Source organism: Cydia pomonella, chromosome 17 (assembly GCF_033807575.1).
Source record: "Cydia pomonella isolate Wapato2018A chromosome 17, ilCydPomo1, whole genome shotgun sequence".
NCBI lineage: Eukaryota > Metazoa > Arthropoda > Insecta > Lepidoptera > Tortricidae > Cydia > Cydia pomonella.
In genome coordinates this window covers 14626055-14644295 of record NC_084719.1, presented here as the reverse complement: position 1 = coordinate 14644295, position 18241 = coordinate 14626055, and the positions used below count along the sequence as shown (strand labels likewise).

The window sequence follows — 18241 nt, the reverse complement described above, 5'->3', positions numbered from 1 at the left end:
CCTCTATGGTTGCGCGCATTTATTATTAGCTATAAGTTGAAAAATGAAAAACTCTTCAACCAAAATACTTTCTAAGAATCTATACATCTATCTATACATATAATAAAGCTGAAGGGGCTCGAAAGTCTGTACATGGAAGATATTCGAAAAAAAATAGGCTGGGGATACTAAGAATCGTTCACAGAACACGTTCCAACAGTTTTTAGAATTTTTGTCTGTTTGTCTGTTTCTCTGTTTGTCTGTTTATTTGACCTCGCATCACGTGAAAACGGCTGAACGGATTTTGATGCAAACTTTACTAATCTGTCGAGAAAATACCCGGCCAAGTTATAGGCTATAAAAATTCAACCCCTAGAAGGGGGGGTAGCCACTACACTCGATTGAGTTAAGTTTGCACCTGAATCTTATGGCGCTACTTAGGAAGGAGGCGCAAACTTTTACAACAAATATGTGCTATGAGTATCGAGTACCCTGCTAAACTAGCAGATATGGTGCTGAAATTAAGCCACCGAGGAAGCATTTTGCCAAATTAACTCTAAAGTTAGAAGAGGGGGGTACGGATATCAATTCAATTTCAATTGTGTTGATGTAATAATACAACGAAATTAAACGACAGTAAATTAATTGCCATACATAGTGCTATCTTTTGGGAAACTGAGTAAAAATTTAGTAATCAAGTAAACTAATAATTTTTAAGAAAAAAAAACCGACTTCAATGAGGTAGACCGGTCAAAGAACGATTATTATTGATTTTTGATTTCATATAATTAAATTAAAAAGACAGCGTCCTACGCCTAATTATGTAGAAAAGGAGGTAACATGTTTTTTTTGTCACTGCACCCACCTTGACACATTTCAGATTTGTCCTATGGTTGACTGGTAAGATACCCGCAATAGGGTATTCGACTGTATTTAAGATAAATTATTTCACACCATGCATGAAATAAAGCACCAGATAATTAAGTATTAAAAAAAACTAAATAGGATAGAAATATAAAATTTAAAGACACAGAAAACCTAACTACTTGACAAACATGCACAGAGAACAAATTGCCAAACGTGAACTATGCATCGTTGAAGAGTTCCATTCTGTTCATCATGAAAAGTTCCACTTCATCAAATGTCACTTCTACAAATGTAAATACTTGATTTGTTGATGAAAATAGAAAAATCACTATATGTAAGCCTTTCACATTTGAAGAGTTCCCTCGATTCCTCATGGACCCCATCATCAGAACTCGAACTTGACAAAAATTTGTCTTGAAAATCTAATTTACTTAACAAACACAGCGAAGACGACAAATCGCCAAACGTGTACTGTGTATCGTTGAAGAGTTCCATTCTGATCATCATCAGAAGTTCCACTTCATCAAATGTCACTTTTAAAATGTAAATGCTAGATTTGTTAAAGAAAATACAAAAATCATTATATTTATGACTTTAATATTTGAAGAGTTCCCTCGATTCTCCTCCTTTTGAAATCTCGAAGTCTGTTAAAAATGAGTTTACTTATATAGTTAAGTAGTGGCAAAATCAACACACATATCAACACGCGTATAACTGCATAATTATTTAAAAAAATATTTTGTCCGTCATGAATTATACCTAATCGTAATTTTATCGTATCCATATTCATACGTATCGCCTCTTTTAAGCACTTAATAATGGCTACGAAGGTGGGTATTATGAAAAAAAAAATCCTCTGATGTTTGCGGTGTAAATGTCAAACGATTTGGGACTTGCATTTTATACGCGTTAAAATGCTCCATACTCACGCCCATAGAGGAACGGTCCATGCTCACGCAGAAAAATGAGCAGGCGGAAATCGAAGGTGAACATGTAGTATATAATTCCATTAACACTGTCTTGGATGAAGGCAATGTCACAACATAACTATGGAACTCTACCGGGTGGTAGAGTTCCTTAGTTCCTTAGCTCATTGAGTGCTTCAGGACTCCCAGCACACACATTAACCCTGAAAGTTGGAGTTCCTATCATGCTTCTTCGGAATTTGTCGCCTCCGAAGTTATGCAACGGAACCCAGCTAAAAGTAGTGCAGCTGCAGCGAAACCTCATTGAGGGGCAGATCCTGACGGGGTGCGGCCCCGCAGAAGTCGTGTTCATCCCGCGCATCCCCCTCATCCTGAGCAATTTTCCGTTCCACTTCAAGCGCCTACAGTTCTCCGTGAGCGTCTGCTTCGCCATGAACAGCAACAAGTCGCAGAGGCAGACGCTGCGCGCCGCTGGCGTGGACCTGCGCACGGGCTGCTTCTCGCACGGGCAGCTCTACATGGCGTGCTCGCGCGTTACCAGCTGCACGGAGCTATTCGTGCTGATGCCCGCCGGGGAGACTCGTAATGTGGTGTACAAATAAATATTGTAAAATGTCAATGTTATGTAAATATACTATTACATACCTAATTATTAGTATGTAACTGTAGATATAATTATATGTATACATTTAGTTGTGCATACATAAACATAACTGTAAACAAAATGTAAATACTCGGCCTCAAGTTTTTGATATCTACGAGTATTCTGCTTTCCTCTAATCCTACTTCTAACTAATAGGTATTACACCTAAATTCGATAGTGTTCGGAAGTATGGATTTCTATGGGTATATTTCTTACCTTTTCATGCTTAGACTGATTGGTCTGGAGCACCGATTTGGATGATATTTTCCATGGACATGATTTGGATAGGTACAGTCAAGGACGTAAAAAATAATACAAAAGTGGAACTGTATTGTCCGATATACATCTACTACTCTATGTCGTATAAATCACGTCAAAAATTTGAATAAGGACGAATTTGAAAAAAATAACAATTGATTTTGGAGTGTAGTTTTATTAAGTGGTACCTAATTGTAAAATATTTTATCTAGACTACAGTCCTCTAGCGTATCCATCTGTCAACTTTAGTTCAAGTTCCACCTCCAGGGGAGAGGCAGAGAAATTAGCGGTGAATGAGCCGGTTACTGACACAGACCGAATACCACGCGGGCGGAGCCGCGGGCACAGCTAGTATAATATATTTTAAAATGAAAGTAAAAGTAAAGGTGACGTTCGGATGTCAGCAGCAGCTGTATTACTATTGCAGCGTCTTTGTTGCCGCCACTGTGTCTTCTTCTTCCCAGCGTTTGCCCCGACTTATTGCCACGGCTCATGGGAGCCTAGGTTCCGCTTTTCAACAAATCCCAAGAATTGGCGTAGGCAATAGTTTTTACGAAAGCGACTGCCATTTGACTTTCCAATCCATAGGCTAGTTTACCACTAACCCTTATTGGGATTAGTCCGGTTTCCTCACAATGTTTTCCTTCGCCGAAAAGCGAGTGGTAAATATCAAATGTTCCGAAACACACATTGGTACGAGCCGGGATTTGAAACCGTGTTGAAACCGCGATCCGGATCGCAAGTCGTACGCTCTTACCGCTAGGCCGGCCACCAGTACTTTTTCTAATGCTTTCTAAGAATATATTTTAAAACGAAAGTAAAAGTAAAGGTGACTTTCGGATGTTAACTGTAGTATTACTGTTGCGACATCCTTGTTGCCGCCACTAGATAGATCGTGTAATTCACAAAGCCGCGCGCCTTGACTCGTATTGCCATATTATTAAAGGTTAGATTTGACAAATCTGCGCGTCATCGTGGATGACACGGACTATATCTGTCATGATAAAATAAGTGGAGATTAGTGGGTTTTTATGTAATATATAAACACCGGCCTTTTACAGTTTAAAAGGAGCACAAATATCCGGTGGGGAACAAAGTAGGCACATGTCACGGTAAAGGTTGGAACTTTGCCTTTGCAAATTAGTGCCAAATGAATATCCAATCAAGTTATTTGTCCGTACATCCCGTCGCGGTTGAATTTACGACTAGAACTCGCTTGGATGACCAACATGGATGGATTATATCCAACGGTTACACCAGAATTTGTAGCTTGTAAAATAAAAGGCGAGTGAACTCCACGTTATACGAGTATTACTTCATTCATTTTTAAGCAAGCTTTTATATTACCTACCCATTTTATACATCAAATGCAAAGAATAAGTAACGTGTAGCATATTCATACAGAACGGACACGCTCCAACCCACGTAGGGTTACCAGACGGGAATTTTGGCTATTTGTCAGGAATTTTGGCCGTTTGTCGGGAATTTTGGCCGTTTGTCAGAGATTTTTGCCGTTTATCAGGAATTTTGGCCGTTTATCTGGAATTTCGGCCGTTTTTTCAGGAATGCGGCCTTGCCAGGAATTTAATGAATTAATAGATTTTTTTATAATGTACCGTTTTATATGCCTTCGCGCCGCTTTGCCGCGACGTCGCTATCGCTAGGGACCCTGGTATGGGAATATCTACATATTGACAGAATTTCAGTTCGATTAGTAACACGATGATGGACAGTTCAAAATGCGGGTGCAATGCGTCATGTATTATGCATAATATGTCAGACATAATAGACATGCAACTACATCATATCCGAACAAGGTGCCTAGCTAAGATGCCAATCGTTTACGCTACGACAACGAAACGCTATCTGTCTCTTTATCACACTAATTGATAAATATCACTAAAAGGTCGATTCAATAAATGCTATAAATATTGATTGAAGCTTTTACGATTTTTACATATGACTGGATAAGTAGGGGTAGTTCGAAAAACTCGCGCAGTCAGATGATATTGATGTCAACTCGATCCAGTCATTCTTCGAGACCACGAGAACAATCGGCCCGATTCGAACTTTAAGATAAGTCAAGCATTTGCTAAAGATACGATATGGATTAGATATGTCGGTTTCAAAAGTGACGTTTCTTCAAACAAAAACGTCACTTTTGACGCTGAATATCCAATCCATATCGTATCTTTAGAATTTTTTTGACGTATCTTAAAGTTTGAATCGGGCCGAATGTCGTCTTTAAAATATCGGAGGTAACTTTAAAGCTTAATTATATGCGATTAATTCCCGTTTAAATAAGTACTAAAACGCCCTATATTTCAAAACAGGTTTATGAATCATAAACTGAAATAGATGTCACATAATAAAGAAACCTGGTCACTTTTTCTTTATGACAGTTTATAATTTGTAAAAAAATACGTACTTTATAATAAAAAAGGTTTCAAAATAGTTAATAGTCGCGCAACTCATATTTGAATTGACCCGGAACAGACTAATCCCTAGCATCCGATATTTTTTACCGCGGTTCAATAAACCACGATGTGCTGCGGCTTTTGCATGTGTGATTTTTACTTCGGCGCTGCGTATAATTTAATTAAAAACTTCATTCAATTTCGTCCCTTTGTTGGTTTTTATTGTACTGCTGACGGGGTAAATCTTTTATACAAGTGGAACAAACGTATTGACTCCACGGATTACTGGTCAGATTGATAGTTATTGGACGCCACAGTATGTTACACGAAATATAAATTGAGCCAATTGGTCATAAAACTTTATATTTATGAAAGGACTAAAAGAGGTGTGAAGTGCTTTGCCGTGCGCCTGGTCCATATAGTGGTTATAATTTGTTATGATACGTTAATGTCTTTACTTTGAAATGAATGTTTCTTTACATAAATCTTTTATTTGTTTAAACAAAATACTTCGAATTAAAAAGGTGGAATGAAAAGGCCGATGAATCGGCTCACTTTATTTTTAGCCTAATAAACTTTCGTGGTCTTAATTTAAACTGCAACATACAATAACGATATATGTATATGATGAAGGAATTTCATATACACAAAGGTGACATTCAGATGAAGACTGCGTGGGGGATACTGTCGCTGTGTGTTTATATCCCAGACCAACACTGTTATCCATTTTCACCCCACGGGCAATGGAGAATTTCGGAAAGAAAGTGTTTTGTTTTTAAAAATAAATATATTTGTTGATTAGTTAACACAATAAACACTACTCATTGTATACACGCCCTAATGTGAAGGCCATTTTATTCTTATCCCGCAGCCACACTTCGCCATGTTGACCATATTTCGTCTGACAACAAAATTAGGAAATGCAGAACTGTCATCAATTTTCATGTTACCTACTAATAATGTTTTATGGAGTTTTAAAAGTTCCGGAATAAAGTTACTGTTTTTTTAAAATATAGAATAAAAAATATTTATAGAAATATTGAATTGAACTGAAGAAAGGTTTGTTACGAGCAAAGAATTATTAATGTCACGAAGAATCATTCTGCTGTCGCGGACGCCACACGCAAAGGTTACTGACAGACGATGCAATTGAAATTGATGCTAACAGTGTATGGATGTAATACATAGTTAAGACCGTTTTCCATTGATTGCGTTGTAACTAGCTGGTCCGATCTAGAATATTCAAGTGCGTTGTCGAGAATACATTGGTGCCTAGATAGATCGATGCAGGATACCGGTAGTTTTCAATCTGTGGGTGCGACCTCTTGGGAAGCCTTTACCTTTACACGGGGCGTGGCGAAGCGTTAGTAGAGAAAAAGACAATTTAGGCTACACAGTTTTTAACTTTTTATATATCAAAATCTTTGTCACGACCTAATTTAAGTGTTACAATATGATATGTTAACGGTACCAATCATGGGATATTTAAGAGAAAATTTGGAGTATTTTTGATATTTCACCGACATCTGTAAAATTTCTACCGCTTTATGCTTTAAAGGTTGGATGTCCAATTTGTCCTTTATGTTTTCTATATATTAAATGAAAGCTACTTATTATTAACCAATTAAAACTATGTTTTTTTGCTCCAGGCATACGATGTATGGCGCCATTAATTTCAAATTAACAAATGTCAATGAAATATTAAACTTAAGCAGCTCTTTGGCTCTTTTTTATGGTAAAATGTTGCCAGCTATTAAAAACTGATGGTAAATAGTCGTTTTACGGGATTTGTCCATACCATCCCATTACTGGTGCCAGTTCCATTATAGGGGTGTTTACTATATTATTGATGGTCTATTTTAACGCGGCATAACTATATATCTACATACGAACAACAATATAATAATTATAATAAAAATTACATTTCAAATGTGAAAGCTAATTTTGGAGCAAATTAGGCAGATTACTGTTAGGAATATACATTTAATTATTATAGATAATTAACGTATCTTGAATCAATGCAGTCTGCATTAATGCTACAATGCTTTGAGCGTTTCTTTTTTCTGCCTGTTTTAAGTGAACTTTTTTACCACTTTTGGGTTATTTCTAGTCAAGATCACGAGCCCTTTTCATCCTTATAGAAAAAAGAAATGCCCTCAAATTTCCATACATTTTTCAAACTTCTCTTTTGGTTACCGCCATATAAAATATATGGGGAAATTGTTACTAAATAGGAAAAATCTCTGGGATATTTTTTTACCGCATTAAGCGAAAGAGCTCATGATTCTGAGATTTCTGACTCGAAAAACACAATTTTTTAAGCAAAGTTAATGAAAGTGGCATTGTTTTTAAGAAACACTCCTTCGTTTGGAAAGTTACGTGAACGCATTGTTACCGCAGCATTATTGTAGTAGCGGGAAACAGGCGATACGTTTATCAGAATGTTCTGACCAAATATGACCTATCAAAGACGCAGGGAGCGCGAAATGTTATAAACGGACCATTTTCATTGACTATTTATTTGATTTACCTTAAAAAAAAATTAAAACAGAGGCGTATTTAAAAGTTTTGGCGCCCCGGGCAAGTTTGATTCTCCGCCCCATTAAGTGATGATAATCTATTTTATTTACGGAAAAAAGCCTGTTTTGCCGCTTCTTGCCCCCGGGTCATGGCCCCTTGGCCCTAGGGTAAAAACACTCTTGTTTGCCGGTATGGCATAAATTCCGAAATTCCAAAATTGAAGGCCGATATCGGATTTCAATACCGGTATTAAGAATCGTCCGATATTGAATGACCTATGCACCAGCAACGCTGCTGCAGTCGGAATCAGAATGTACCTAACCTTTATGGTTAACATTCAATCGCAACTTCGCAACCAGTATAGTCTCAATCTTATACACCAAAACAAGTCTAAGCTGAATTGAAATATATAGAATCGCATGTTGCATATAAATACCGCGTTCTTATAAAGTCTTATATTTTAAAACACGTTGCATACATAGGTATAGTTACGAATGAATGTTTTTCACTACTAAAAACAGAAGAACCGTATTAAATCGGAACCATTTGAACGTGTGCGGCGCTACCCGATCGGTTCAAAGTTACATCAGATACGGTTCAACGGTTCATTGCACTTTATACGAGGGAGACTAATCTTCTAGCAATCGCATTTTCGCAGTTGAGTAAGCATTTATTAGACAACTATGGATTAAACAAAAACATTATGGATTGTAGACAATTCGAAAAGAGTTGCTAGATTTAGGGCCAGTTGCGCCAACGAATATTGACCATTGACTTATATATTGCTTCATAAAGACGGGCCATACGGGTACCAAGAATGGAGCCAAATGCACGAATGTGAGACAGTGAGCAGTCTATCGTTACGCTAGCGTCACTTTTGTTTTCTCTTTTTTGCCACATATTTTGACTAAGGTGAAGAGTTTGTGAAGTAACTGCTTCTAGAGTTAGAAGCTTGTCTAACATCGGATAACTTTTTGACATTTTTAGGGTTCCGTACCTCGAAAGGAAAAAACAGAACCCTTATAGGATCACTTTGTTGTCCATCCGTCCGTCTGTCTGTCTGTCAAGACCCTTTTTCTCAGGAACGCGTGGAGGTATCAAGCTGTAATTTATATCAAATACTCAAATCTACTGTCCCTTTGAGCTGTGAAAAAATCTAACTTGTAAGCCAACGCAATCAAAAGATACAGCCGTTTATGCCGCAAATTTTCGACACTCGCAAGGGAATCAAAACCTACAGGGTACTTCCCGTGAACTCAGAATCTTGAAATTTGGTACGAAGCAACGTCTTATAGCACGGATAAAGGAAAAATTGCGAAAACCGTAACCCCCCTTATTCATAAACGTCTACTAAAGTTACGAAGCCGCTAATAATCGTTGTCGTCGTTGGTATAATGGAAAGGGACAAACGTTTATTAGCGGCCTCGTAACTTTAGTAGACGTTTATGAATAAGGACGTTTATAATTTAGTTACATCATATAATAATATATACCTACAGGTTTGTACTGAACCCTCGGTGCGCGAGTCCGTCTCGCACTTGGCCGGTTTACGCTAGTGTGCGTAAAGCACCATACCCAAAGGTATCATTCTGCATTCGTTTCAATTTGGATATAGGTATGTAATTGTATTTCAAAAAACATAATTTGACCGAATCATTCATTGACACCTATGACCTAATGTTGCATTAAAACACTCATAAATAAACATGAATATGAGAGTTTTCAATACCTGTGTATAAGTATTTTATAATACATTTTAAGCCAAACTCTTATACTTTACCTATAAATTATTTGTTATCAAAAGTTTATTTTTTTCTATTTGCAAATTAAATAATACCTAATTCATTATAAAAGTGATCGGTACAAATAGAAAATATAAGTTTTATTAGTCTTCAAAATATTTACTTTAGAACGAAATAACAACGAAACGAGTAATTGCAATTACTGACAACTAACTTCAACAAAAATACCTTAAGATAAAATAATTTAAACAAAGATGCCAATTAAGTAAATAAAGATCGTGTCATTCACGAAGACGCGTTGACTTGTATTGTCTTGTTATTAAAGGTTAGATTTGACAAACCTGGGCCCCTTTTCTCGAACGGTATTAGACTAAATATTATTGTCCTCGAACTGGGGCCCATTTCTCAAACGGTAGTATTAGACTAATAATATTAGTCGACGAACTGTCAAATCGTATGGGTTACCATGGCAACACACTAATAATATTAGAGTAATATCGATCGAGAAATGGGCCCCTGTTAAATAGTATGGGTTATCATGGCAAAACACTAATAATATTAGACTAATACCGTTCGAGAAATTGGCCCCTACGCGTCATCCTGGATAACATATATTCCACTACAGTTTCGAGTTTTCTATGAAAACGGCTACTTGAGCCAAAGCTGTAAGTAAGTGTACTAAACTTCCACAATTATTATTTATTTATTATTGCAATTCCTTTACATTGCAAAGCAAATTCATTTTTCAATGTAGGTCGTATTTTTCCTTTGCAATAGACTAACTCACGACTGTAAAAGGCAAGTTAAAAGAACAAAGTTTACCGCCTTTAATTTCAGCATAGTTTAAAGCAAAGTGCAACGCTAACTTCTTAGGTGCGCAAACAAGTAAATAAAGTTCATTACCTTTACTTTAGCCACGTAAAACAACACTGTCCGAATGTATTAGATAGAGTAATTTGTAACACGCTCCATCAAAGTGCTGCTTACGAACACTTTTCTTTTCATGAATCTATTATTAAGTATGGATGGGTGGAGAGGTGACAGAACGGGATAGTCTTATGTATCTCTCAGTAGGAGTAGCAGAGTAAGCGTTATTATTGTTTGTCCTTGTCACAGTCTCTCAATTTTTTATTCCCCACCGTAAATTTAGTATTGTATTATGTTGGGTAACCAATAACCCGATTAAATTACGTAGGTTGTTTTTGGTATGTTGTCACAGTTATCAGGAATTTTAAAATGTGTTTTTAATTTCGTCGCATTGCGTGTGTTCTGTCCCTCACAGACACATGCGATATGGCACACCTATAGGATCCTATCATCTACGATTCTTTTGATTATTCAAACATTATAGTGTCAAAGAAAAATTCGGGTTGCCAGCTGAGTTTTTGTTTGAGCGCCGCGCCGTCGAGCGTGATGAGGAAAGCTGAGGAAAAGCGTAAAATTATAAAAATGTTAAAGGAGTAGCGTACAGAAGCGACTCTTTGATGAATTAACATGAACATACTTGAATCATAACAAGGTTTGTTATATTAGGTTTTTTCTATAATGTTGTTATATGTATTTTGTATTGTTTTTTTTTATATTTACATTTATAATCATACTTGCGCCGGCCCGCGACATCTTCTGCGTGGAATGATATTCCTATGTTCTTCCTCGGGCCTCAAACAATCTTCATACCTCATTTGAATCGGTTCAACGGTTTAAGTATGAAGAGATAGACATAAGAGTTTCTTTGGCATTTAATAATATTAGTAGGGATTAGTAGGGTTGTCTCTTTTTTTTAAGCTATTAGAAAAGATACTGCCTACCGCTGATACGCTACTTTTGATTCCGATTGTCTATTAGGTCTCAATTAGACTATCATAGGAATGATCATATATAAGCGATCCTATCTGACAGTAATCCTACAATATGATCATATACGTAGAATTTGTAAAATAACACCATCATACTCGTAGGTTTGTCGTTTGTCAATGACGTCTGTATGTATTATCACATTTTTATGATAATTGCGACCAGCGGCGTAGCGTATGTGTTTGCCGCCCGGGGCCGATCAGAAATTTGCCGCCCCAATTTATAATCAACATCACTTAGTCAGGTCATAAATTCTGTCACAAAGATTTTTACTGATAAAAAAAATATAGATACAGTTTTGCATTAAGTATTCATTTTTCACCATTACATTACTTCATAACTTCACGAATCGACAAAGTTAAGGAAGTAGTTACTTTTATTTTTATCCCGTTCTTACAAATACATAAGTGAAAATGACAGAATAAGACAAACAATTTTTAATTGAGGCTTGTAGCGCGTTTATGAATAACGCCATAAGATTTTCTGGTAGATGTCGAAAGGGGTAATTTCATAGACCTATGGTAATTTAGTGACATTTATAATTGGACTTAAATTGATGAATAAAGATCGTTTGTATTACAGTTTTGAATGATTTATAGTCAGTTTCACTAGATTTACATTGACCAACATTGGTCAACATTCACAAATACAAAAATTTCAGTCCTTTGATATGTTTGTGTAAAAAACCAGTGGTATCCGAATCAAACACTCGAAGTGACACTGTGAGTTTGCTGGAATAGACCCACAAGTGTGGACGCGACCAGTGGTAAGGTTGAAAGTGAACGCAGCCGACGCGTACGAATGCGGGTAGACCGAGCGCGGTCTACACAACTTTGACTTCACTCCCACCCGCTTCAACCTCGAAAACAATACAAAAGGTAATCAAGGTCCATATCCCGGTCAATACAAGTCTAACGTTGATATGGCTTCCTTGCATCACTGCGGAACCTTAAAAACTCAATTATATACCCTTTCGTTGAAATTAAAAATGCAATTACACTGGAAGTAATTTTCTAACGTAAAAAGATTAAATTAAAGATCGATACTCGTTGTCAAAGAAAGTTCAATTAATAGAAAAACAGTTTCACGGTACCCGGACCTCTTCATAAAGTAAGTCTTCAGCTACCTAATTAAGAAAACTTGGGGAGCAAAAAACTCGGTCTTTCGAAGTCGATAAATTAATTTCATCAAGTCGGACTCCTTTAAGTCACTTTTTTTAATTAGATTCTTTTTTCCGATGGTTATTTAGATATTTATGGTATTTATGTAACAGGAATTCGCCGTTTGCTAAATCATTATTTACTGGAACAAGTTTAAGATGAATAATAACTAGATTTATACTTGGTAATTTGAACTATCGTGTGCTATACCTATTATCATTAAGTGCGCATTGAGGGGTTTAAGTGTTAACGCCCAAGGTGGTAATAAATTTGCTACCATGCGACACACACTGCTTTTCACATCAACTTAAGAGGAAATTATTATGTTTCAATGTATTATTTAAGATAACATAAATTCCTAATAAAATATTGTTATGTATGCATGTTTGTGTGTGTGGCTGCGCCCACCTTAACAGTTACCGCTACAATAAACCAGTGCGATTAGAGCAGCCCGTGGTTTCACTCGTGTCCTCGTACACATCACTGGCGACGAATCGGTTAAATCCCACGTGTTTCGCGATAAAATAAGATGTCTGGTGCTAATTTCGGTGTGTTGGATACCTTTGATCATAACGTTCAAAGTTGGAACAGCTACAAAGGCCGATTACAACAGTATTTTATCGCAAACGATATAGATAATGCGAAAGATGCGACGGGAATAAAAAGACGGGCCATCTTACTAACGGCACTTAAGGAAGAAACGTACAAGCTCACAGCTGATTTAGTCTTGCCAAAGCAACTGGACAGCGTGCCTTATGAAGATATTATAAAACTTCTGGATAACCATTTCACACCCAAGCGGGTTGGATTCGGCGAGCGCCACAAATTCTACGCCGCGGTGCAGCAGGCCGGTGAAACCCATACACAATGGGCCGCACGGCTACGCGGACTCACCGCTTATTGTAGTTTCAGCAACGTGGAAGAGGCATTACGCGATCGGTTTATCATGGGTTTGCTTCCAGGCCTTGAAAAGGAAAAATTGTATGCGCAAAACATCTCCGAGTTGACGCTAGCGAAAGCGGTCGAATTTGCCGAAAATATTCGCTGTGCGCGCGCCGGGGCCACTGCAGCTGGCATTACGCCTTCGTCGGGCGACGTTTACAAAATCGCGTCAAATAAACAACAAAATAAGTCTGACGGGAAAGTGAAGTGTTCAACATGCGGCTATACTAATCATAAAGTGTCGGAGTGTCGGTTCACTAATTACGTATGCAAAAAGTGCAAAGTGAAGGGTCATTTAGGTAGAATGTGCCCTAGTGTTAAATATTTGGATATGAATTACGATGGCGAGGACGACGACGGTAAGTTGTACAATATTCGTTCTGTTAAGGGGAAACCCATGGTCGAAACAGTTTCTATTCAGGGCAAAGACATTCAATTTGAAGTAGATACGGGGGCTGCCGTTTCTGTGATATCCCCAAGTTTTTATAAAACGCATTTCAATAACATTCCATTGTCACCTGCAAATAAAGGCCTGCATGGATATGCGAGTTATAAATTACAGTGCGCGGGTATGCTGCAGTTGCCGATCACGTATTGTGGTGCTACCCATACGTTGGATATATATGTCGTATGTAACGGTTCGGCTCCGCTGCTAGGCAGAGATTTTATTTCTAAGTTTAATTTGGAATTGGCCCCTATTTATTGCAACAATATTAATGCCGTTGAACAAAATTTCCCACAGCTGTTTTCGGACAACTTAGGGTGTTTCAATAAATATCAGGTTAAATTAACTTTAAAAGAAGGTTCTAAGCCTATATTTTTTAAAGCACGCCCTGTAGCTTTCGCCTTGCGGGATAAACTAAGTAAAGAAATCGATAGGTTCGTCGATTTAAACGTCCTTGTTCCCGTAGAACATTCAGAGTACGCTTCTCCAATTGTACCCGTACTAAAGCGTAATGGTTCCGTACGATTGTGCGCGGACTACTCAGTTAGTATTAACAAGCAATTAGTCATTGAACAATATCCCTTGCCGACTGCTAACGAGTTATTTGCCAAGTTACATGGTGGACAGAAGTTTTCTAAACTAGATTTATCCATGGCTTACAATCAGCTGATGTTATGCGAGGAATCTCAGAATTTAACTTGTATAAATACGCATCGCGGATTATTTAAATATACTCGTTTAATTTTTGGGCTTAGTAGTGCTCCGGCAATTTTCCAACGCGCAATGGACGAACTACTCGCGGGTATGGATGGCGTGCTGTGCCTGCTAGATGACGTGCTGGTCACGGGTCGAGACGACCAGGAACACGTGGCCAGGTTAGTTAGTGTCTTACAGAGGTTACAGGACGCAGGCCTAACCTTACAAAAGGAAAAATGTGAATTTTTTAAGAGTGAAGTTAGCTACCTAGGCTATGTAATTAACAAAGACGGGTTGAAAAAATCTGCTGATAAAGTAAAAGCGATTGTTAACGCACCTGTACCTGACAGTGTTAATCAACTTCAATCTTTTTTAGGGTTGGTTAATTATTACAGAAATTTTGTTCCCAGTGCGTCAAGCATTTTAAGCCCCTTGTATGATCTGCTAAAGAAGGGAGTTAAATGGACTTGGACCACCGTTCACGAAGAGGCTTTTAATAAAATCAAAACATGTCTTGCGTCCGATCAAGTGCTGGCGCATTACAATCCTGAAGCCCAGTTAGTTTTGACAGCTGACGCGTCACCGCACGGACTAGGTTGTATCTTGTCGCTAATTGATTCGGATGGCCAGGAAAGACCTATTTCCTATGCGTCACGCACCCTGAATGCCGCTGAGAAGCGATATTCTCAAATTCAAAAGGAAGCCACTGCCCTCGTCTTTGCAGTACGTAGGTTTCATCAGTACCTGTACGGTAGGTCCAAACCCTTCATATTACGATCCGATCACAAACCTTTAATCTCGATATTTGGACCGCACCGGGGAATACCGGAAGTCTCCGCGAATCGCCTACAGAGATATGCTATTTTCCTAAGTAGATACAACTACAAAATAGAATTCGTTCGTAGTGCAGACAATAGCGCGGATTACTTGTCTCGGGCTTGCGCGCCAGAAGGGGACGGGCGGGGGAGCGCGGGGGCAGCAGATACGTGCTGCGAGCCCGGCGCCGCCGCCGCTGCCGCCGCCGCAGAAACGAGCGAGCGTGCAGCATATGTGTGTTTCGTGGTAGAAGGTAGCTTGCCAGTGACACTACAAGAATTACGCGACGAAACACGCAAAGATGTTACTTTGTGTCAGGTAATTAAATATACGCAGGAAGGGTGGCCTAAGAAAATAGATAATTTAAAATTAAAGCCATTCCATTTATGTAATACACAGCTGTCAGTGGAAAATGGATGCTTAATGCGTGGGCATAAGGTCGTCATTCCTGAGAATTTACGGTACAAAGTTTTATCGGAATTACACGCTTCTCATTTAGGGATCGTGAAAACTAAGGCGGAAGCCCGTTCACGGTTCTGGTTCCCAGGAATAGACGAAGCTATCGAAATGTTAATAGGTACTTGCGACATATGTATCCAACTACGGCCGGCACCAGCGCGCGCGCCACTCGCGCATTGGAAATTCCCGCCACAGGCATTTTTCCGATTACATATAGATTTTTGTGGCCCAATAAACGGTCGATCATACTTAGTGATAGTTGACGCTTATACCAAATGGGTGGAAGTGTTTGACATGAATAGTTCAACCACTTCCACCGCTGTCATAGAAAAGCTATACGAATACATGTCTAGATACGGCCTGCCTCACACTATAGTAAGTGACAATGGAACGGCTTTTTGTTCACAGCAATTTGTTGATTTCTGTTCGTTAAATGGTATATCACATGTGACGTCACCCGCCTACCATGCACCTAGCAACGGACAGGCCGAGAGTTACGTCAAAGTATTTAAAAGGGGATTAAAATCTTGTTTACTTTCGAGCACCGGTGTAAAAGATAACAAAATTAAATTACTTAAATATATGTTCGATTATAGAAATTCCATACACTCGACCACAGGGTTTTCGCCTGCACAGCTTGTTTATGGTCGAAAATTAAGATCTCGACTTGATTTGCTGAATCCCGCTATCTTGCCGCCGTCGTCATCGTCTATCGCCTTATCTGATGTCGTTGCAAAAAAACAGTCCTTGCAGAATAATAAACAAAACAGAAAAAGTAAACCAGTTTTTAAGCAAGGTGATGTAGTATTATATAAACAGTTTAAGGGCAATAATAAGTGTGCTTGGGGTAAAGGGATAGTTGTTAAGGAAATAGGACGAGTTTTATATACAATAAAAGACATTTCTTCTAATTTAATGGTAAAAAGGCATACAAATCAACTTATGCCACTGAAAGGGACGATTACCAATCGGAATGCAAATGAATATGACGACATACCTGTAACGCCTGTACCGATGTCGAGACACGTCGATACGCCACCGCCAGCGCCGTCGCCTCCGCCGCCGCCATCGTCGCCGCCGCCACTTCCGCCATCGCAGCCTTCGCCGCCTCCTCCGCTAGCGCCGCCGCTGCCGCCTTCATCGACAAGTGAGATCCTAGATACTAGGCCGGTTTCACCGCCACTTGACGACGAAAACGAGGCGCCATCTGCGAGTACACCGTGTAACTCACCATCACCTTCGACGGTTCGTCAGACAGGAAGCCCATCATATTTCTATATGGGGGAAAAAAAGGATGATCGAAGACCAGAGACTGTCGCCCGAGCAAGGCAACATGAGCATCCGGCTCCAGCGATTGCCGCTACCTCGGACGAGGATGATTTCCAAGAGGCGATCGAGGAACCTAGACCAGGCGAGCCTCTTAGGGACCCACCACCAGTGGTGAACCCCAGAACAAGATTGCGTAACCGTCCCAAGGTCAATTATAAAATATAGTTCACTATAATATAGTTATTTAGAGATAGTACTTATACTAGGGGAAGGGAATGTTATGTATGCATGTGTGTGTGTGGCTGCGCCCACCTTAACAGTTACCGCTACAATAAACCAGTGCGATTAGAGCAGCCCGTGGTTTCACTCGTGTCCTCGTACACATCAAATATAAAAAATAATATTTTATCTTAGCAATAAAATGTCCTAGAACTACTACTTTGATCCCTCCTAGCAGGGGAAAAAAGTCCTTTTCCGAATAGGTGATGTAAAACGGTCATTTTACTCGCGGCGAGCGACACGCACTCACAAGTCATGTACTATCATGTAACGCGAGTGACTAAAATGGTGAAATGGGCGTGAAAGTTTGTACCTATGAACAGACAAAAAAAAACGTTAAATTTGTAACAATAAATTACAAAAACAAATGGAACAAGCATTACAACATTATATTCATACCGTTAAAACGCAAAAAGTGTTTTTTGTTAACATTTTTAATCTTTAACTTTGGCCATAATTATGTAAAGTTCTATGGAAATCGTTATCTAGTTGAAAAGCTTTATCTCGGAAACTATTAGGTCTACCGAGACAATTATATTCTCGTACTGTAGAACATTTAATCTACTTATAAACGTCCTATCTTACTATCAATAACCGGCCAAGAGCATGTCGGGCCACGCTCAGTGTAGGGTTCCGTAGTTACTCTTCCGTCACAATAAGCTAAACTGGAGCTTAAAGTATAGTAAATTGTTAACCAAGGGATGAAACGGTACCTTTCACCCGAGCTAAACAAATAGGCAAATTTGCATAATCAGTACCTAATTAAAGTAAGTATTTTTACTATGAAGGGAAAGCTTTTTGCGATAACTCAAAAACAGCTAAACTGATCATGTCCGCTATAGTTTTCCTTTAATGTCTTTCTTAAGCTCTACTTCCACGATTTTTTTCATATTTTTTGGACCTATGGTTCAAGAGTTCGAGGGGGGGCACATTTTTTTTTCTTTCGGAGCGATTATCTCCGAATATATT

The 18241-nt window shown here is 38.6% G+C and overlaps 1 protein-coding gene across 1 annotated transcript; it reads left to right on the top strand.

The window, feature by feature from the left end:
- Positions 1-12734: 12734 nt before the first annotated feature.
- Positions 12735-16596, top strand: LOC133526972 (uncharacterized). Its single transcript, XM_061863846.1, has 2 exons — positions 12735-13667; positions 16469-16596. The coding sequence occupies exons 1-2, from the start codon at positions 12896-12898 to the stop codon at positions 16480-16482; spliced, it is 786 nt and encodes a 261-aa protein (XP_061719830.1). The 5' UTR covers positions 12735-12895; the 3' UTR covers positions 16483-16596.
- The last annotated feature ends 1645 nt before the right edge of the window (positions 16597-18241 follow it).

What these genes read in the sequence shown, in the direction of transcription:
- LOC133526972 (XM_061863846.1), top strand. Translation starts at nt 12,896, where the DNA reads ATGTCTGGTGCTAATTTCGGTGTGTTGGATACCTTTGATCATAACGTT.